The sequence below is a fragment of the Balaenoptera physalus genome (assembly GCF_965194825.1).
Source record: "Balaenoptera physalus genome assembly, chromosome: 19".
In the NCBI taxonomy this organism is placed as follows: domain Eukaryota; kingdom Metazoa; phylum Chordata; class Mammalia; order Artiodactyla; family Balaenopteridae; genus Balaenoptera; species Balaenoptera physalus.
The window spans coordinates 12682995-12698373 of NC_138900.1; the positions used below are offsets into that span (position 1 = coordinate 12682995).

General features: G+C 51.2%; 2 protein-coding genes across 2 annotated transcripts; both read right to left on the reverse strand.

Annotated features, from left to right (window-relative positions):
• Nucleotides 1–490: 490 nt before the first annotated feature.
• On the reverse strand, nt 491–3643 carry MIA (MIA SH3 domain containing). The gene is made up of 4 exons (XM_082437558.1): nt 1679–3643; nt 1459–1592; nt 898–1008; nt 491–583 (listed from the first exon to the last, which is right to left on the reverse strand). The coding sequence occupies exons 1-4, from the start codon at nt 1803–1805 to the stop codon at nt 560–562; spliced, it is 396 nt and encodes a 131-aa protein (XP_082293684.1). The 5' UTR covers nt 1806–3643; the 3' UTR covers nt 491–559.
• A 940-nt stretch (nt 3644–4583) lies between these two features.
• SNRPA (small nuclear ribonucleoprotein polypeptide A) lies at nt 4584–15240 on the reverse strand. The gene is made up of 7 exons (XM_082437555.1): nt 15159–15240; nt 14606–14700; nt 11643–11815; nt 9218–9397; nt 7065–7238; nt 6525–6613; nt 4584–4961 (listed from the first exon to the last, which is right to left on the reverse strand). The coding sequence occupies exons 2-7, from the start codon at nt 14676–14678 to the stop codon at nt 4802–4804; spliced, it is 849 nt and encodes a 282-aa protein (XP_082293681.1). The 5' UTR covers nt 14679–14700; nt 15159–15240; the 3' UTR covers nt 4584–4801.
• Nucleotides 15241–15379: the final 139 nt, after the last annotated feature.

Here is a 15379-nt window from a genome sequence, read left to right on the forward strand (position 1 = left end):
TGGGGGCGGAGATACGAATGCAAAGAAGGGAGCAGGGGTAGGAGCCGATCCAGAGCTGGGGCGTACTGATCTCAAAGGCAAGGATGAAAACTAGGATGGTACGCATGATACGCACAAATTAACATCCTACCTCCCTTTGCGGACAATCCTCCAAGAAATCCTAGAAAACCTCTGCTCTGTGATTTATGTCTTCCTCATGGCCCAATTGGCTCATTCCCAATAGTTCAATAGTTCTCTTATTGGTCTAGAGAAGACACTATAATCCCCCAGTTTGGCTGTTTAGTTGTTCCATCTTCTCATCTGTTTGTAATATCTAAGCTTAGGAGCCCACCTCTGGTACCCAGCTTGGAGCAAAGAGCTTTTAGTCCGTGAAATTCTGCCTAGCAACCACTGACGTTACCACAGTCAGTGGGTTGATTGGCTAGATTCAGAAGCCTGGCGAAACACTTCCTTTCTAGAGACCCACCACAAAGACCACAGAGACCCATAGTTTGCACTTGGCTGATGTATTTGCATAAAGTCAGCGAGAAACAACAGCAGAGACAGCGGTAGACTGAGCTCACTGGCAGTAGAAATCCCATTTCTGAAAAAGAGAAAGGGGAAACAGTGGGGAGAAAACTAGCGGTCACACCACAAAGGATCCAGTGGTTTTAGCAAATGCTGCAGCCACAGGCGCCAGGTTTGGCTGCACAAGTGCTATGCAAATTAGCCTAGAGCCCTCTACCCTTTGCACCTCTCAATCGGACTAGGATTTAGAAATCACTCCTCATTTTTCAGATAAGAAAAGGCAGGGGATTTGTTCCAGCGCATACAGCTAGGATGCCAGGGAGCCAAGGTAGGAGCATCTTTGCCCAAGGGCCCTCCCTCCAAGTCCCTGCCAGCCCCCAAGACACTCACATCTGTCTTCACATCAGTTTTGCCAGGCTTCAGGGTCTGGTCTTCGCGTACAATGCTACTGGGGAAATAGCCCAGGCGAGCAGCTACGTCTCCATAGTAATCTCCCTGAACCTGGGGAAGAGGAGTTAAAAGCCGGGGTCTGGGAAGATGGCAAGCTCACTCCTGCTGAAGATCTTTGCACTCTCTTCTCCCTGATCTCGGCTTGGCTTGCTCCATCCTTGTCATTCCAATCCCAGCTTGAAGTCACATGCTCGAAGGTCCTCCCTGACCACCCCATGTGAATTAGTCACCCAGTCACCTTATATTAATTCCCAAAGCAGCACATACTTGCTGATATTTTTGATGGCTTGTCTCCCTCCATTAGAATAAAAGGGGTCGTTCTTTATTGTACCCACCATAGTAGGTGCCCTAATAATTGCTAAACAAAGTAGACCACAATAGCCTCCCCTCCAAAACTATATTTCAGTTCACTCCCTCAGATTTTCCCTTCAGGTGAAAAATCAGGGTGCACGCCCACCCCAGCCACCCTACCCTTTCCTCCTCTGTTCTCCCAAGACTCACGCTGCCTCCCCAGAAGAGCCGCCCTCGGCCCTTCAGCTTGGAGAAGACATACACGACTTGGCCCTGGCGTATGGTCAGGAAACGGCAGTCGGGGGCCACGTAGTCCTGAAGGGCCACGGCCATGGAGATGGGGTCTGGGGAAGGAACAGAAGGGAGTGATGGCACCCTCCCCACAGGCTAGCAATCCAAGCCCCCAACACCCCCAACCCCCAACTCTTACGGCTGCATTCCTCGTCAGCACACAGCTTCCGGTCGGCCAGCTTGGGCATAGGGTGGCCCCCGACACTAGGACCTGGGAAGGCAGACAGCAAGACAACAACACCTAGAAACACCGAGGATGGAGCCATCGTGGACTGTGAGCAAGGGAGAGCCTAAGGGAGGAACGGGGTCTCCACTGCCCTCCTGCCCTCCCTCTCCAGCAGCACAAGGAAACCTGTGTTCTGGGCCTTGTCCCCGCCTTAAACCAGCCCCAAATGTCACCCACACCACCTAGAGTCTGCTACCCAGCCAGAACCATTTCAAGGACAGGGTGAGGGCTGCCAGCACAAGCAAACACCCAGATAGGCTCCAGGCAGCCCAGGCCACTCCAAGTAACAGCCACCCCCTCAACAGCGACGGGGTTAAGACAGGCAAGTTAAGATATTCAATTCCATCTTTTATGAGTTGGCTTGGGGACCTGGGCCCCTCTGCTCTCCCCCACAGGGACAGAACCACAGAAGCCAGTATGGAAAAACCACCTTGGAATTTCCTGTGCTGAGGGGCAGCAGAACAAGGCAGCCCTTTGATTGCCAGGAATAGCCCCAGCTCCCAAGTATGGAGTGAACATTATATGTTGGACCTTAGGCTAGGCGATGCCCTGCCACGATCACTATTTATCCTCATAAGCCACTTCCCGACTGGGTGACCTGGGCTAAGCTATTCCTCCTCCCAGAGCCTCACCTTTCTCATCTGAAATAGAAATAATAAAAACTAGTAGTTATTTATAGAGCATTCACCATGCATATTTTTATTAACTCAAATGTATACTCTGCACCACCTTTAAGAGGACCGATCATAACCCCAATTTACGTAGAAATGGAAGCCCATAGCCTTAAAGAACTTGTCCAAGGTTACAGAGTTGGGAAGTGGAGGGGCTAGATCTGGCTCCAGGCCCACACCCATCACTACTGATCTTGGAGCTCAGTCAGTTGCCCAGGGTCAGAATGAGAAAGTGGCAGAGGATTTGAACTCAAGTCTCATTTCTAAAACTGTGCTTCAAACCACATGCCTGAAGACCCACCTCTTTCCTCAGGTATTTTCACCCCTGGTCAGCAAGTCCGAACTTTAGTTTTAGGGGAAGCGGATGGACATACACAGGCTTGGGGTGGGGAAGAATTCATCAGGGGCAAAGACTGGGCCTAAGCCATCTCCACATACCCAACACCCAGCACCAAGTACCATGAGAGCATCAAACAGCTCTACTCAAATATCACCTCCTCAAAGGGGCTTCCCTTGATCACCCGTTACTGCTCCCCAGCTCCACCAACACATCACCCCGTTATGTCAGTTCTGTTTCTATCAGAACCCAGCATTTGAAATTAGCTTGTCTATTTCATTTGCCACCGCACAACCTGTGGCAAGAACAGTACTTACTGTGTAATAGGTACTCGGCAAGTTATCTGCTGAATTTATTCAGTGCCCGGTGGGGCAGCAGTGGGGGGGGTGGGGGTGGGGCGGACGGTGCACCACAGTATTAACACAGGAAGAGTCCTCTTTGCACAGGAAGAAAATGAAGCTCAGAGTGCAGACATCAACTGCCCATGGAGGAAACAGCCAGGGAGCCCCCCAGCAGGCGGACAGTAGAAACCAGGATCCACGGACCACAGACCCCGCGTTCCCACGAGCCATCTGCAATAACACTGCGCCATTTAGTGAAGATGGCAATCGCCTTCCCCTTCTCATCTTTCAGATCCTACAAGGCGAATGTGTGCATCTGGTGCCACAAACCCTGATGTTCAAACGCTTCCAACACTGATGTTCCTCTTTAATGGAGGGAGTGGAGCAGGAGGCTGGGGCTCAGAACCCTGACAGGACAAAAATATCCAGCGAGAATTTAACACTATGTCTTATTGTATTTATTTTTGTGGTTAATTTTCTACTTCTGGCAAGTGATCGCACTTTCCCATCTATATGGTGTGAGAAAAGGTTTTAAGCTATATATATATATATATATATATATATATATATATATATAAATAAATAAATGAATATAACATACTTTAGTCAATTTAAAAATTGCCAGGTCCGGTGTATGACAGACTGCAAAGGAAGGTCCCCCATTCAATCTCCCCTTCTTATCCATAGCTTCAGCAGGGTACGTGACTGTCCAGCCAGGAACCACATTTCCTAGCCTCCCCTGCAGTTGGGGCACTGGAGGGGAGATCGGTTCAGCCACCTGCCCGAAGCTCCTGGCTGGCATCTGGCCAGCGGGGGAGCAGCTGTGTGTGAACTGGCCACACTCCTGATACCCGCATCTGATCAGGAGCTTCCCATGTGTGAAGTTTAGGCACTCCCAACGGCAGCACTGACATCTTCCTGAACCCTAGAGGCTGCAGCTCAATCGAGGGCTGCAAACTTGAATTCAAGTGTTTCCAACCCAGACTGCCATCACTAACATCCTTCCGACGATTTCATGAATACCCAATTCCTTTCCCTTTCTTCCTGAAGTACCTAGAATGGTTTCTGTGGGACTCTTACTATGACAGAAGGCATTTTTGTCTAGAAAAAGATGAAGAAAAACCTCTTTCCTAACACTCTATCACGTTAGAAAATTATTGGAATCAACATGCAAGTCTACGAAGTGAATGGTATGCCATTAAAAGTGGCATCCTTGCGCAGTACAGAACCTACCCAACTGTACCTGGCAGCATGGGTTTTAATTTCCTGCCCTGAATGCTGACTGAGACAAAATAAAATTCTGCCAAAGTGGTAAAAGTGACCACTTTAGTTTGGACAATGTTGCTACACTATTCTGGGTTTTCCCAAGGTTGCAAATCCCCAACATGCTGAGAGGCCCAAATGCTCAGACTATTCTGATGTGCAGGGAAGGGAAACACACAGGACAAGAAAATAAAAACAACAAATCGTTGTGAAAAAAACAAACCTCAAAAAAACACTTTAATTCCAGCCTAACAGCGCCAGGTGCAATGTCTGGGGACAGACTCTGGGTACAATGCTGTGTGGCGACCATTCACTCACACACGGCTCCAAGAAGGCCCCCGAGGGGGACTTACCTTCAGGGGGCTGAGCCAAGGGGGGGAGGGGGTGGCCCCAGAACAGGGGGCAGAGACATGGGGAAAGGGTGCTACTTCTTGGCAAAGGAGATCTTCATGGCGTTGTTCTGGGTGATCTTGAAACCCTGCAGGGCGTCGCGTGCGGCCCCTGCCTGCACCTCATTGTCAAACTCCACGAAGGCGATGTCGTGCCGCCCTGGGACCAGCCGGACCTCCTTGAAGCCAGGGAACCTGAGAGATGGTCAGAGACCTCAGGAATCCAGACTTAGCACTTCCCCCTAACATTCTGGCATCCAGGGGGTAGGGGCCAGGAATGTTGCTAAACATCCCACAATGCAGAGGACAGCCCCAATAACAGAGAACTATCCAGCCCAAGATGTGTATGTTGCTAAGTTGATAAACCCTAATATAAAAAAGTGCACAAAGGAAACGTGCCATTCAAAGAAGACTGTTACCATGAACACCCATGCAACCACAGCCTCCATCCAGACAAAGAACGCTGCCCCCCCACGTCCTCTCCCAATCGAAGGAATCACAGAAACAACCACCGTCCCGACTTTCATGATCTGCTGTTTCTTTCACTTCCCTCTTCTCATTCCTTACTTCCTTCCCCATTAGGCAACCATCCTCATGTTTACTGGTTATCCTTTTTTCCATGAGTATCCTTAGAAAATATGCATTGTTCTGTGGACATAGTGTATGAATGAATGGTATTCTTTTTCTGTTTTATTCAGCTTCTCAAAATTGCCTCTTGGCACTAGTATAAAGAACCATGTACGCTGCTCTTCCTGTTCCCTCTAACTGCCACGTGGCATGCAGTCGTGAGCACCTGCAGTTGACCTCTCCCTTCTCCCAGGCTGCCTCTGGCTCCCTGCCACACTGTGAGGAATGCCCTACCCACAGCCTCTGGGGCCTCGTGTTAGAATTTCTGTAGGATATACAGTTAGAAACAGGTACAGATAAAAACGGTATAGGTGAACCTATTTGCAGGGCAGGAATAGAAACGCAGATGCAGAGAATGGACATGTGAACACAGGGGGGTCAGGGGAGGGTGGGATGAATTGGAGATTAGGTTTGACATAAACACACTACCATGTGTAAAACAGATAGCTAGTGGGAACCTGCTGTATAGCACAGGGAGCTCAGCTCGGTGCTCTGTGATGGCCTAGATGGGTGGGATGGCGGGGGGGGAGGGAGGTCCAAGAGGGATGGGATATATACACGCATATAGCTGATTCACATCATTGTACAGCAGAAACTAACACAACATTGTAAAGCAATTATACGCCAATAAAAAAAACATGTGGGGAGAAAAAAAAAAAGCAGCAAAGCCACCAGGTGAGTATGACTAAACAGTGGCCAGTTACCCTACACAACGGCCACAGTGGTCTGCATCCCATCTGCAGGGCACGCGGCGTCAAGCATCCCCACCTCCCATACTTGCCGTCTAAACAGGCTGACTCCCACCAGTCTAGCCAGTGTTCAGTGACATCTCACTGTTGTGTGACTTGCCTATGTCCAATTTAGAGACTGCAAAGATGAGACCCAGAGCCTGGACCGCCACCGCAGCCCCATGAAGGCAGAGGACGGCCCACCGCCCTGCACCGCTGCCCTCCACACCCCGCCGCTGCGGGCCCGACTGCAGCCTCCTTGTAACCTCTAGTCGTTGTCCCGCCTGTGCAGCCTAAGCAGGCCTGGGACTCCACCAGCAGAGCTGTGAGGCTCGCCCATCCCCACGGTGCCACCTCCTGGCCATCACCCTCTGGCCCCCGGTCAGCCACAGGCCCCACTTACTGGTTGAAAAGCATGGAAAGCATGAGCTCGTTGGTCTCTTCAGGCAGGTTGGTGAGGAACAAGATGTGATTTGGTGGATTTTCTGAAAGCTGCAGGAGAGCGACGGGAGGCCATTGAGTCTGGTCGGGGATCTACAGCCCTCCTGCTCTCCAGCCCCTGCCCCACCCCACCCCTGCCCTTTCCTGAATTCTTTCTAGTCCTTCACCTGACATACCCTGTGTTGCTGCCTGTCTTGCCCCCCCCAGACTGTAAGCCACAACAGAGCACTGCTGTGCCCATAAGCAGGTGCTCAGAAGTTCACTGAATGAACCTAGGTGCAGCCCACCCCCACTCCAGCCTCACCGTGACCTTCCAAAGCTGCTCCAACAAACACACCAATTTCTGTCCCAGGGCCTGACGCCATTGCTACATCCTCATCCTCCAGTATCACCTTCTCAGGGAGGCCTGCCCAGACCACCCAACCTAAAACAGTGCTCCCACCGGCCCCTTGCCATTCCTGTCTTCTGACTATAGCAGACCCCAGGAGGACCAGACACTTACAGGCTGTGCAGGTGGCATCTGTCCCGGCATAAGCTGCTGTGGAGGCATGGCCCCTGGTGGGATCTGGCCGGGTGCGAGGCCCGGAGGCGGGATCATGCCGGGGGGCGGCATGTAGGGAGGCTGGCCCGGCATGTGGTGCATGATGCGGGGCGCCTGAGTCATCGGCGGCATGCCCTGCAGGGAGAGAAGGACAGGACTGAGAGGGGCGCCAGCAGGTGGGAGGAGACGTGCTTTCAGTGTCAGCAGGCAACAGAGAGAAGAAAAGGTTGTTACAGGAAACCCAGGGTGTGAGAGACACAGGGAGAAAGATCTAGTCTTGGAAAAGGCAAAAAAGGCACCCAAAAAGGGATGGATGGAGCAAAACAAACCCAAAGTCACAGCAGACATTAAATCAAAGAGTTAAAAAAAAATTTTTTTTTAACATATAAAATTGGTCAGGGGGACTTCCCTGGCGGTCCAGTAGTTAGGACTCTGAGCTTCCACTGCAGGGGGCGCGGATTCAATCCCTGGTCGGGGAGCTAAGATCCCGCATGCCATGTGGCGTGGCCAAAAAAAAAAAAAAAAAATCGCCAGAACGGCCTAACTTTGTTTAGAGACATATGAGTAGAAAAATAGCCTAGGACAAAAAATAAAAACATTATCAACTAAAAGGGGTGGAAATAAACACTGTAAGCAGCATGCTGTACTCCTGCTTCTAAAAATAAACTTCATGGAAAAAGAAACGGACCCAGAGAACAGACAGTGGAAGGCAGAGGTGGCTGGGAATGGTCAGGGCAGGTGCATGAAGACGTGGGAGGGCTGGTGGCAAGGGGAAGGGAGACAGCCTGAAGGCCAAGAGCATGTGCACCCAGGGGAGACAGGAGCTGGAATCACATCTAAGAGTCAAAGGTGGACAGAAAGCTGGGCACAGAAGAGTGGAGAGGGTAAGAGTGGCGAAGCTCGATGGTAAGCCAGACACCATCACCAACACAAGACAAAACAGAGTGCAACCGATCAGAAAAGCTGATGTGGAGGTTCGGAGACCTGAGTGGGTCCAATTCGTCCATTTTTCTTTAATACTTTGTGCTTTCTGTATCCTGTTTAGAAAACAGGATGTTTCCACTCTTTATGCCCTCACCAAGGTCACAGACATTTTCCTGTTTTCTTCTAGAACGTTTATTGTTGTAGCTGTCACGTTCAGGTCTATGATTCACCTCAAAGTAACTTATACATTGTTAAGGCAGGGCTAACTTTTCCCCTTACAGATATCCAATTGGCCCAGTATCATTTATTAGGGAAAAAAGCCCTTTTACCACTGGACTGCAAGTGGTACCTTGACATACATGGAGTGACTACATACACGTGTGGATGTTTCAGGACTCTATTCTGCCCCACTGGTCCATCTTTCTACCCTTATGCCAATACCATACCATCTTGATTACTATATACTGCAGGCCCCCAGCTTTGTTCTCCTCGTCTGCCTTGCTTTGCTTTTCCAGACATTTACAGACAGCCCGTCTGTCCCCACAAGTCCCTGTTGGGATTTTGATTGGAATCGTGTTGAATTTTAAATCAATTTGCAGAGAACTGAAGTCTTAATAGCAGTGAGTCTTCCTATCTATTTGCTGAGGTCGTCTCCAATTTCGCTCAGCCATGTTCTATAGTTTCAGTGGGTGGCCTTGCACATTTTTTGTTGAATTTACTCCTCGGAGCTATTTTTCAATTTGAAGTCTACTTGTCTGTGGCCAACGTGTAGAAATAAAACTGACTTTTTCCATACTGACCTTATATCTGGTGACCTTGTTAAATTAAATTCTTTTTAATCCTAACAGTTGATTAGTAGTTTTCTCTGGATTTTCTACACAGACATTGACTTAGAAGACACAGACAGCAAAATCAAGGTCAAGGAGAAAGAGAAAACAAAAGACTGAGACACAGAGAAAGAAAGATCCTGAGAAACAGGCAGGCAGGCACAGACATTTCCAAGTAGAGATACCGTCACTCACATGCTCAACCCCTCCCTAGAGACAGGCACACAATCTCTCTAAGAAAAATGGAAGGGGGGGTGGTCTGAATCCACAAGGGGAGACCCCTCCCCACCCACCCCCAAGCCAGCCCACGTGGCTGAGGAAGCCCTGGTGGTGAGAAGGCCGCGTCTCTGGGCCCCAGCTTACCGGGACAGGCCCCTGGACGGCGCCCACCACAGGGGCGGCCGCCCCACCCTGCACAGCCTTCTTGGCAGCCGGGGTCTCCTGGCTCTTGGGCTTCCTCTTCTCCCGCTTGCGGTCCCGCTCCACAAAGGTGCCCTTCATCTTGGCAATGATATCCGAGTCAGTCTTGGCGTACTGGATGCGCTGCCAAACCGAGAGCAGAAGGGTTAAGGAGACTGGTCTGGGGCCAGACCACCCGGATGCCAAATCAGACCTTGCCAGGAGCTTGGTGAGTAATGTCACAGAAATCACTTGGCCTCAACGTCCTCATCTGTCAAACAGGGACTGCGGTATTTCCCACTTCAAAGGACAATCATGAGAACGATGAGTTAAAGTGCTCCAAACGGTGCCTGGCACACAGCAAGTGCTCAGTCAGTGGTTGTTGAGATCCTGAAGGGAAGATGGGACAGCCCCGAGCATCAGGCCCAAGGCAGAAGGAAGGAAACAAGGTCAGGACAGGAGCACTGTGCAGGGGGGCTTCCATCACACAAGAGGAGAACTGAGTCACCAGGCTAAATCTCATTCATTCGGCGGTTTATGGAGCACCTATATTTGCTCTGGTGGTACAGCAATGAGCAAATCACACAAAAACCCCCGCTCTCATGGAGTCTGCTTGCTGGGAAAGATATGACAGAGATTAAAAAGTGAACTGGAGAAGGAGATGTGAGGAGCTGAGAAGAACTGAAATTTTCAGAGTGTGGCCAGGAAAGACCTCAGTGAGAAAACACTGGTGTAGAGACAGAGGGAGGGAGGGAGCCACGCAGACATCTAGGGAAAAGAGCATCCTAGCAAAGGAACAGCCATCAGAGCTAAGGAGTGCAGGGTGTTCAAGGAAAAGCAAGGAGGCCAACACACATGAGGAGGAGGGAGAAAGCCAGGAGCCATGGAGTGTCATAAGCAGGCGAGTGACGAGCTCTCACCTGTGACTCCCAAGGAGCGCTGTGGCCACGGGATGGAGAGTGGCCTGTGCAGGCGTCGAACCAGGGAGAAGGGCGGCAGCTGGGACCAGGCGGGTGGCAGGGGAGGAGTGAGAAGAATGGGTGGAGGGTTTTGTTTGTTTGTTTGTTTTGGGGGCTTTTTGGTTTTTTTCTTTTATTTTTTTGGTAGAGGTTTTGAAGGTAGAGTTGACGGGACTCACTGACAGAACTCACAGTGGCTCAGTGCTTCGTATGGTCCAAGCAATGATTTCAGAGAAAAGCAGGGGAGCAGGGGCCACACGAAAAGATTTACTGGTTTCAGTCCTCAAAAGTGAGTTCCTGGCTGCTCCGGAGAAGCAACGGAAGATGTGGCAACTGTGGGCTCGCCCACCCAGAGGTGACGACAGGCAGGAGTCAGCGCAGCCCTCTCCAGAAGGCGGTGAGGGCTCCGGCTGCCCTGCTAAACCCGGGGCCAAGGTCTTCCACATGAAGCGACCTGCCTGAGACCTGCAGGCACTGACACTTCTCTCACCTCCCCAAGGGAACTGGTTCAGGGAAGCATATTACAATCAGGTGAAACTGGAAAACTGACTGAGGAACAAAGGAAAAAGCCCAAAGAACCAAAAACATCTCCCACTGATACGGCAGGAATTCTAGTTTGGGGCAGGGACTTTAAGCCACTCCTCACCTCCTGGACGGCAGTCCCCACGGCTGCCCACTTGGCCTCCTGAACATCCGTAACCCACTTCTTCCCATCCCACGGCTCCTGCCCTGGTCCTGGCCCAACCCCACCACCTGGGAGCCGACCCAGCCTCACCTTCACAACGGAACCCCATCTCCCTCCTAACCCCCCTACCCAACAGCCAAAGGCAGCCCCCAAACCCTCCCTTGCTTCCCCAGCACCCTCGGAATCAAGTCCACTTTCAGGACCAACTCCAGCTCCTTAGCCTGACTTCTAACTGGCTCTCCAGGCCAGGCCCTCCCACCATGTCCCAGCCTTCACTCCAGCTAAGGGAACTTGACTCACTTCCTCAACTACACGTGCCCTTGGTTATCTCCAGGCCTTAGTCCACTGTCTTTCTCCTTCTCTTCCTTCAGCTACTCTTCTCCAAGTCTTACTCATCCAGAAAGGCTTCCCGGCAAACTCCCAGAATGGGTGAGAGGCCGCTCCTAAGCTCCCCCAGCTCTGTGCACTTGCCCGGTCCCAGCCCCGACCCCTCCGGGTCGCCGCCACCTGGAGGCAGGCGTGTCTCTCCAACTGCACTGTGGCCCCGAGAGGGTACAGCTGGGCCTTCCCTTGATCACTGTGCTTCCACAGCCCCAGGGCAGTGCACAGTGGATGCTGAGGACGAGCAAGAGAAACTCCCGTCCTCAATGGTCTGGACCACAGGCGACAGGAAGTCCAGAGCCACCCAGCCTGCAACAGCACCTTGCACAGGCATACACCCACACCCTCCACACCCGGTGCTCACCATGGGCTTGTCGTAGAAGGGGAAACCCTGCATGGAGCGCAGGGCATTGGTGGCGCTGCTGACTTCCTTGAAGATAACAAAGGCCTGGCCCCTCATCTTCAGGCTTCGTGATACCAGGATATCCAGGATCTGGCCAAACTGGGAGAAGATAGCGTACAGGGACTTCTTCAGCTCTGCGGTGGGGGGAGGAAAGACCCATAGGTGACTGGAGGCCTTGGTATCATGTCCTGCGTCTCGAGCTCCCATTTACAGAGAAGACGCAGCCCAGGAGGGAAACCATCAGTCCACTGATGAGTACAGAGCAATACCAGCAGCAGCCCAGAACCACTCAAGTGGTCGCGTGCACTCCTCTGCAAGAGATCGATGGTAACAGTACCCACCCCACAATGTCGCTGTACGAGCAACCTGAGTCACACATACAAAGGACACACGGTAAATGCTCGATAAACGCGAGCACTTCTTCTCATTGTCTCCAGCACCTTGACACACGCCCCTCTGATGTGGCCCTGGCTGACTTCTACCACCTCATCTCTCCCCACACTCCACCTTCACTGGCCTTCATACCTCCAGCCACACTGGCCTTCCAGCCCTTTCTCAGGCCATCACAGCAACTCTGCCTCAGGACCTTTGCACTGGCTGCTCCCTCTACTAGGAGCATCCTTCTGATGTGTACATGGCCTCCTTCCATTCAACCAGGGCTCAGCAGATATGTTGCCACCTGAGGCATTCCCTGACCGCCCTGTGTAAATAAGTGCCCTCTCATATCACTCTCCCCCACTCCTGGGACCCTACTTGCTCTTCCTTCATGGCATTTCCCACCTCCTGACATCATGTTTGCTTACTTGTTGTTTAGCTCTCCTTCTGAAGAGCTACAAGCCTGTCTTATTACCTTATCCCCATGAGCAGTATGGTCACCAGCACACAAACCTCCAAAACCATTTGCATGAATAAAGGTACCATTAAATGATTTATGGAAATAACTTCACTAAATTCTTACAACTACTCCATGAAGCAGCGGTTATAACTGTCTCAATTTTACTAACATGGATAGAAGCTCTCAGAGGATCTGTCACTGGCCCAGGAGGAGTATCCCAAGGGTGCTGGGAAGACCCTGAAGAGCCAGGACCAGGACAGGGACGAGGACCCAAGTCCATCTGAACCCAGTACCACCATACCTCACCAGCAAACTGCCACACCTGACAGCCAGAAAAGGGTACCAGTCCTATGCAAAGAAGGTATCTGAGCTTAAGATGCTTGGTCAAAGAGATATAGGAGAGGAAAGAAAAGGCGGGGCAGGGTAAAGAAGGAAGCAAATAGCCAAAAATTCTGATGACATTTCTGTGCTTTGTCTCCACTCCCCATCCCCATGAACCCAGTTTGGGCTTTAGTCATTCCGCTGGACCCTGGGCCTCTCCCCAGTCTCCTTTCTTGCCCACTCAAGTTCACCCTCCACAGCTGGAAAGATCTTTCACAACTGCATCCCTTGCCGGGCTCCCCAAAGCCCTCGGGACAAAGTCCAACACCTCACCCAGCCCACAAGGCCCCATGAGCCAGAGTGCACCGCTCACTGGAACGTTCTCCATGAGTCATAGGCCTCTAAGTCTCAGACACACAAAACTACAGTACATGTAGTTCCCAGAATGCCCTGGGCTCTCTTTTGCCCCTGGATATTTGCACATGCTGGTCCAGGTTAGGAACTCTCTTCCCCCACATCATAACATAAATACTGCTTCTTCTACCTGTTAGGCTTTTCCAAAATGTCTCCTTTTCTATGAAACTGAATGAATACCTCTTTCTAGGTGCCCCATCTCAATCCTGACTACTCTGCCTGTGCTTCCCCAATCATGGCCCTGGCTACTCTGGGATATCACTGTCTGGTAGCAGGTCTGTCATCCCTATTGGACTGTGGCTCCATGAAGCTAGGACCAGGACTGTCTCAGTCACCAGTGTGTCCCCAGCTCCACAAAGCACTGGCTGGGCACAACGTTCTAAAAGTATATGAGGGATTTATGTGGCTCGTTTTATTATCTTCAACAGAAACTTTATCGGTAACATCAAACTTAATCCCAGCGAGCTCCTTTGGTTCTCCTAACAATTTTCTTGAGGCGATAATAAGAGCTAACACTTATCCAACCCTTACTAACCGCTGGGCACCATAAAAAGAAGCTGAATGGAAGTCTAGCTAATATAATCCCCATAACACCCACACAGAGAAGATATGACTTTGCCCGGTCTTCCTATATAGAAAATGAGTGTAAACAAAAAGTGGTAACTTGCTCAAGAAAATGGAAAAGTATGTCTGATGTCAAGAATTGAGTTCTTAAGCAGAATTCCATACTGGTGGTGTCAACCACTTTTCAGTGCTGTGTGACCCTGGGCAAATCATATCACCCCTGAGTCTCAGTTTCCTAATCCAACAGGTCCTTCCTGCAGGGTTGCTGTGAAAGTTAAAAGTAACCAAGATTTATATTTACGTCAGTACCTGGTACCGAGTGTTAGCCATCATTATTGTTCATTTCATTTTCATTTTGAAATGAAACATTTCATTGTGGGCTAATCACTGACCAAGACAGTTGCAGTTCTTACCCTCTTGGAGCTCACAGGCCAGGAAAGAGACAGCCCCATGACAGCCCAGAACAATCAGGGCTTGAAGGGGGATGTCCAGGGTTATGGGAAGTCAGAGGCAGGCACGTGGGTGGAAAAGGGAGGGGGAAGGCATCCTGGAGGAGGGGTCCTGTGAGCTGAAACCTTGAAGCATGAGCAAGTGACCAGGTTAATGGGCAGAGCGTAAGATGAACTGAGGAAATGTGAAAGGCAGAGGAAGCAGCATGTGCAAAGGCCGAGGGGTTAACTCTTAACAGTTTGAGTGGACAAGGCTGAGGAAGAGACATGGATGCTGGGGACAGAAGAGGGGGCCGGCTCTTGCGGGATAGCCTGGAGTCCGGACTATCCCGATAACTCACCATCCTTCTTGATCTTCTCGTTGAGATTGTTGATATAAATAGTGTGGTTGGGGCGGGTCTCGGGAACTGCCATGGAGTGAGTTGCTGAGGTAGGGCTGAAAGAATGAAAAAGTCCCACTCAGCTCTGGGTTTCTGCAAATCCTTCGACCCAACGCGGGCTGTTTAGGGATCTTCCTTTCAAGAGGAAGTCAGGTAAAGCAGAGAGAAGGGAAGAGGGAAGAACAGCTCGCAAAACAAAGCAAACGCAGGACACCGCTTCACCTCCCCGCGTGGTGAGGGAAATCTCGTGAGGTTTACTACGAGTCCCAGAATGCTCTACGCGACTCAGTAGGCGAGTGTCCTAGGTGGCGATTCCCACTGGCCCACGACCTCAAAGGCGGTCCAGGAGAAAAAGCCCGGATGTAGAGGCAGTTAAGGAGGGAGGGACGACTTTGCAGAGCCCTGTCCTCGAGCAGCAGGAAAAGAGTTCCCCCACACGGGGCGCGGGAAGACCCGGGCGCCAAGCCCTCCACCCGCCAGGCGCCCACGGCCGCCAGCGCCCAAGAATACTCACCGAAAGAGTCTCAGTTCCCGCAAGGGACTTCTGCTACGTTGCTGAGCGCCGACCACAAAACTTCCTCTCCTGGTCCCGCCTTTGTCTTCCTACAAACCAATCCCTGCGCTGAAACCTGGTAGCTTGGCCAATCAGAATCCTGGGCCCAGATTTTGCCAATCAGAACGGCACTTGGGTTCCCGCCTCAGCAGGAAAACTCCGCCCACCGCCTGCAAGCCCTC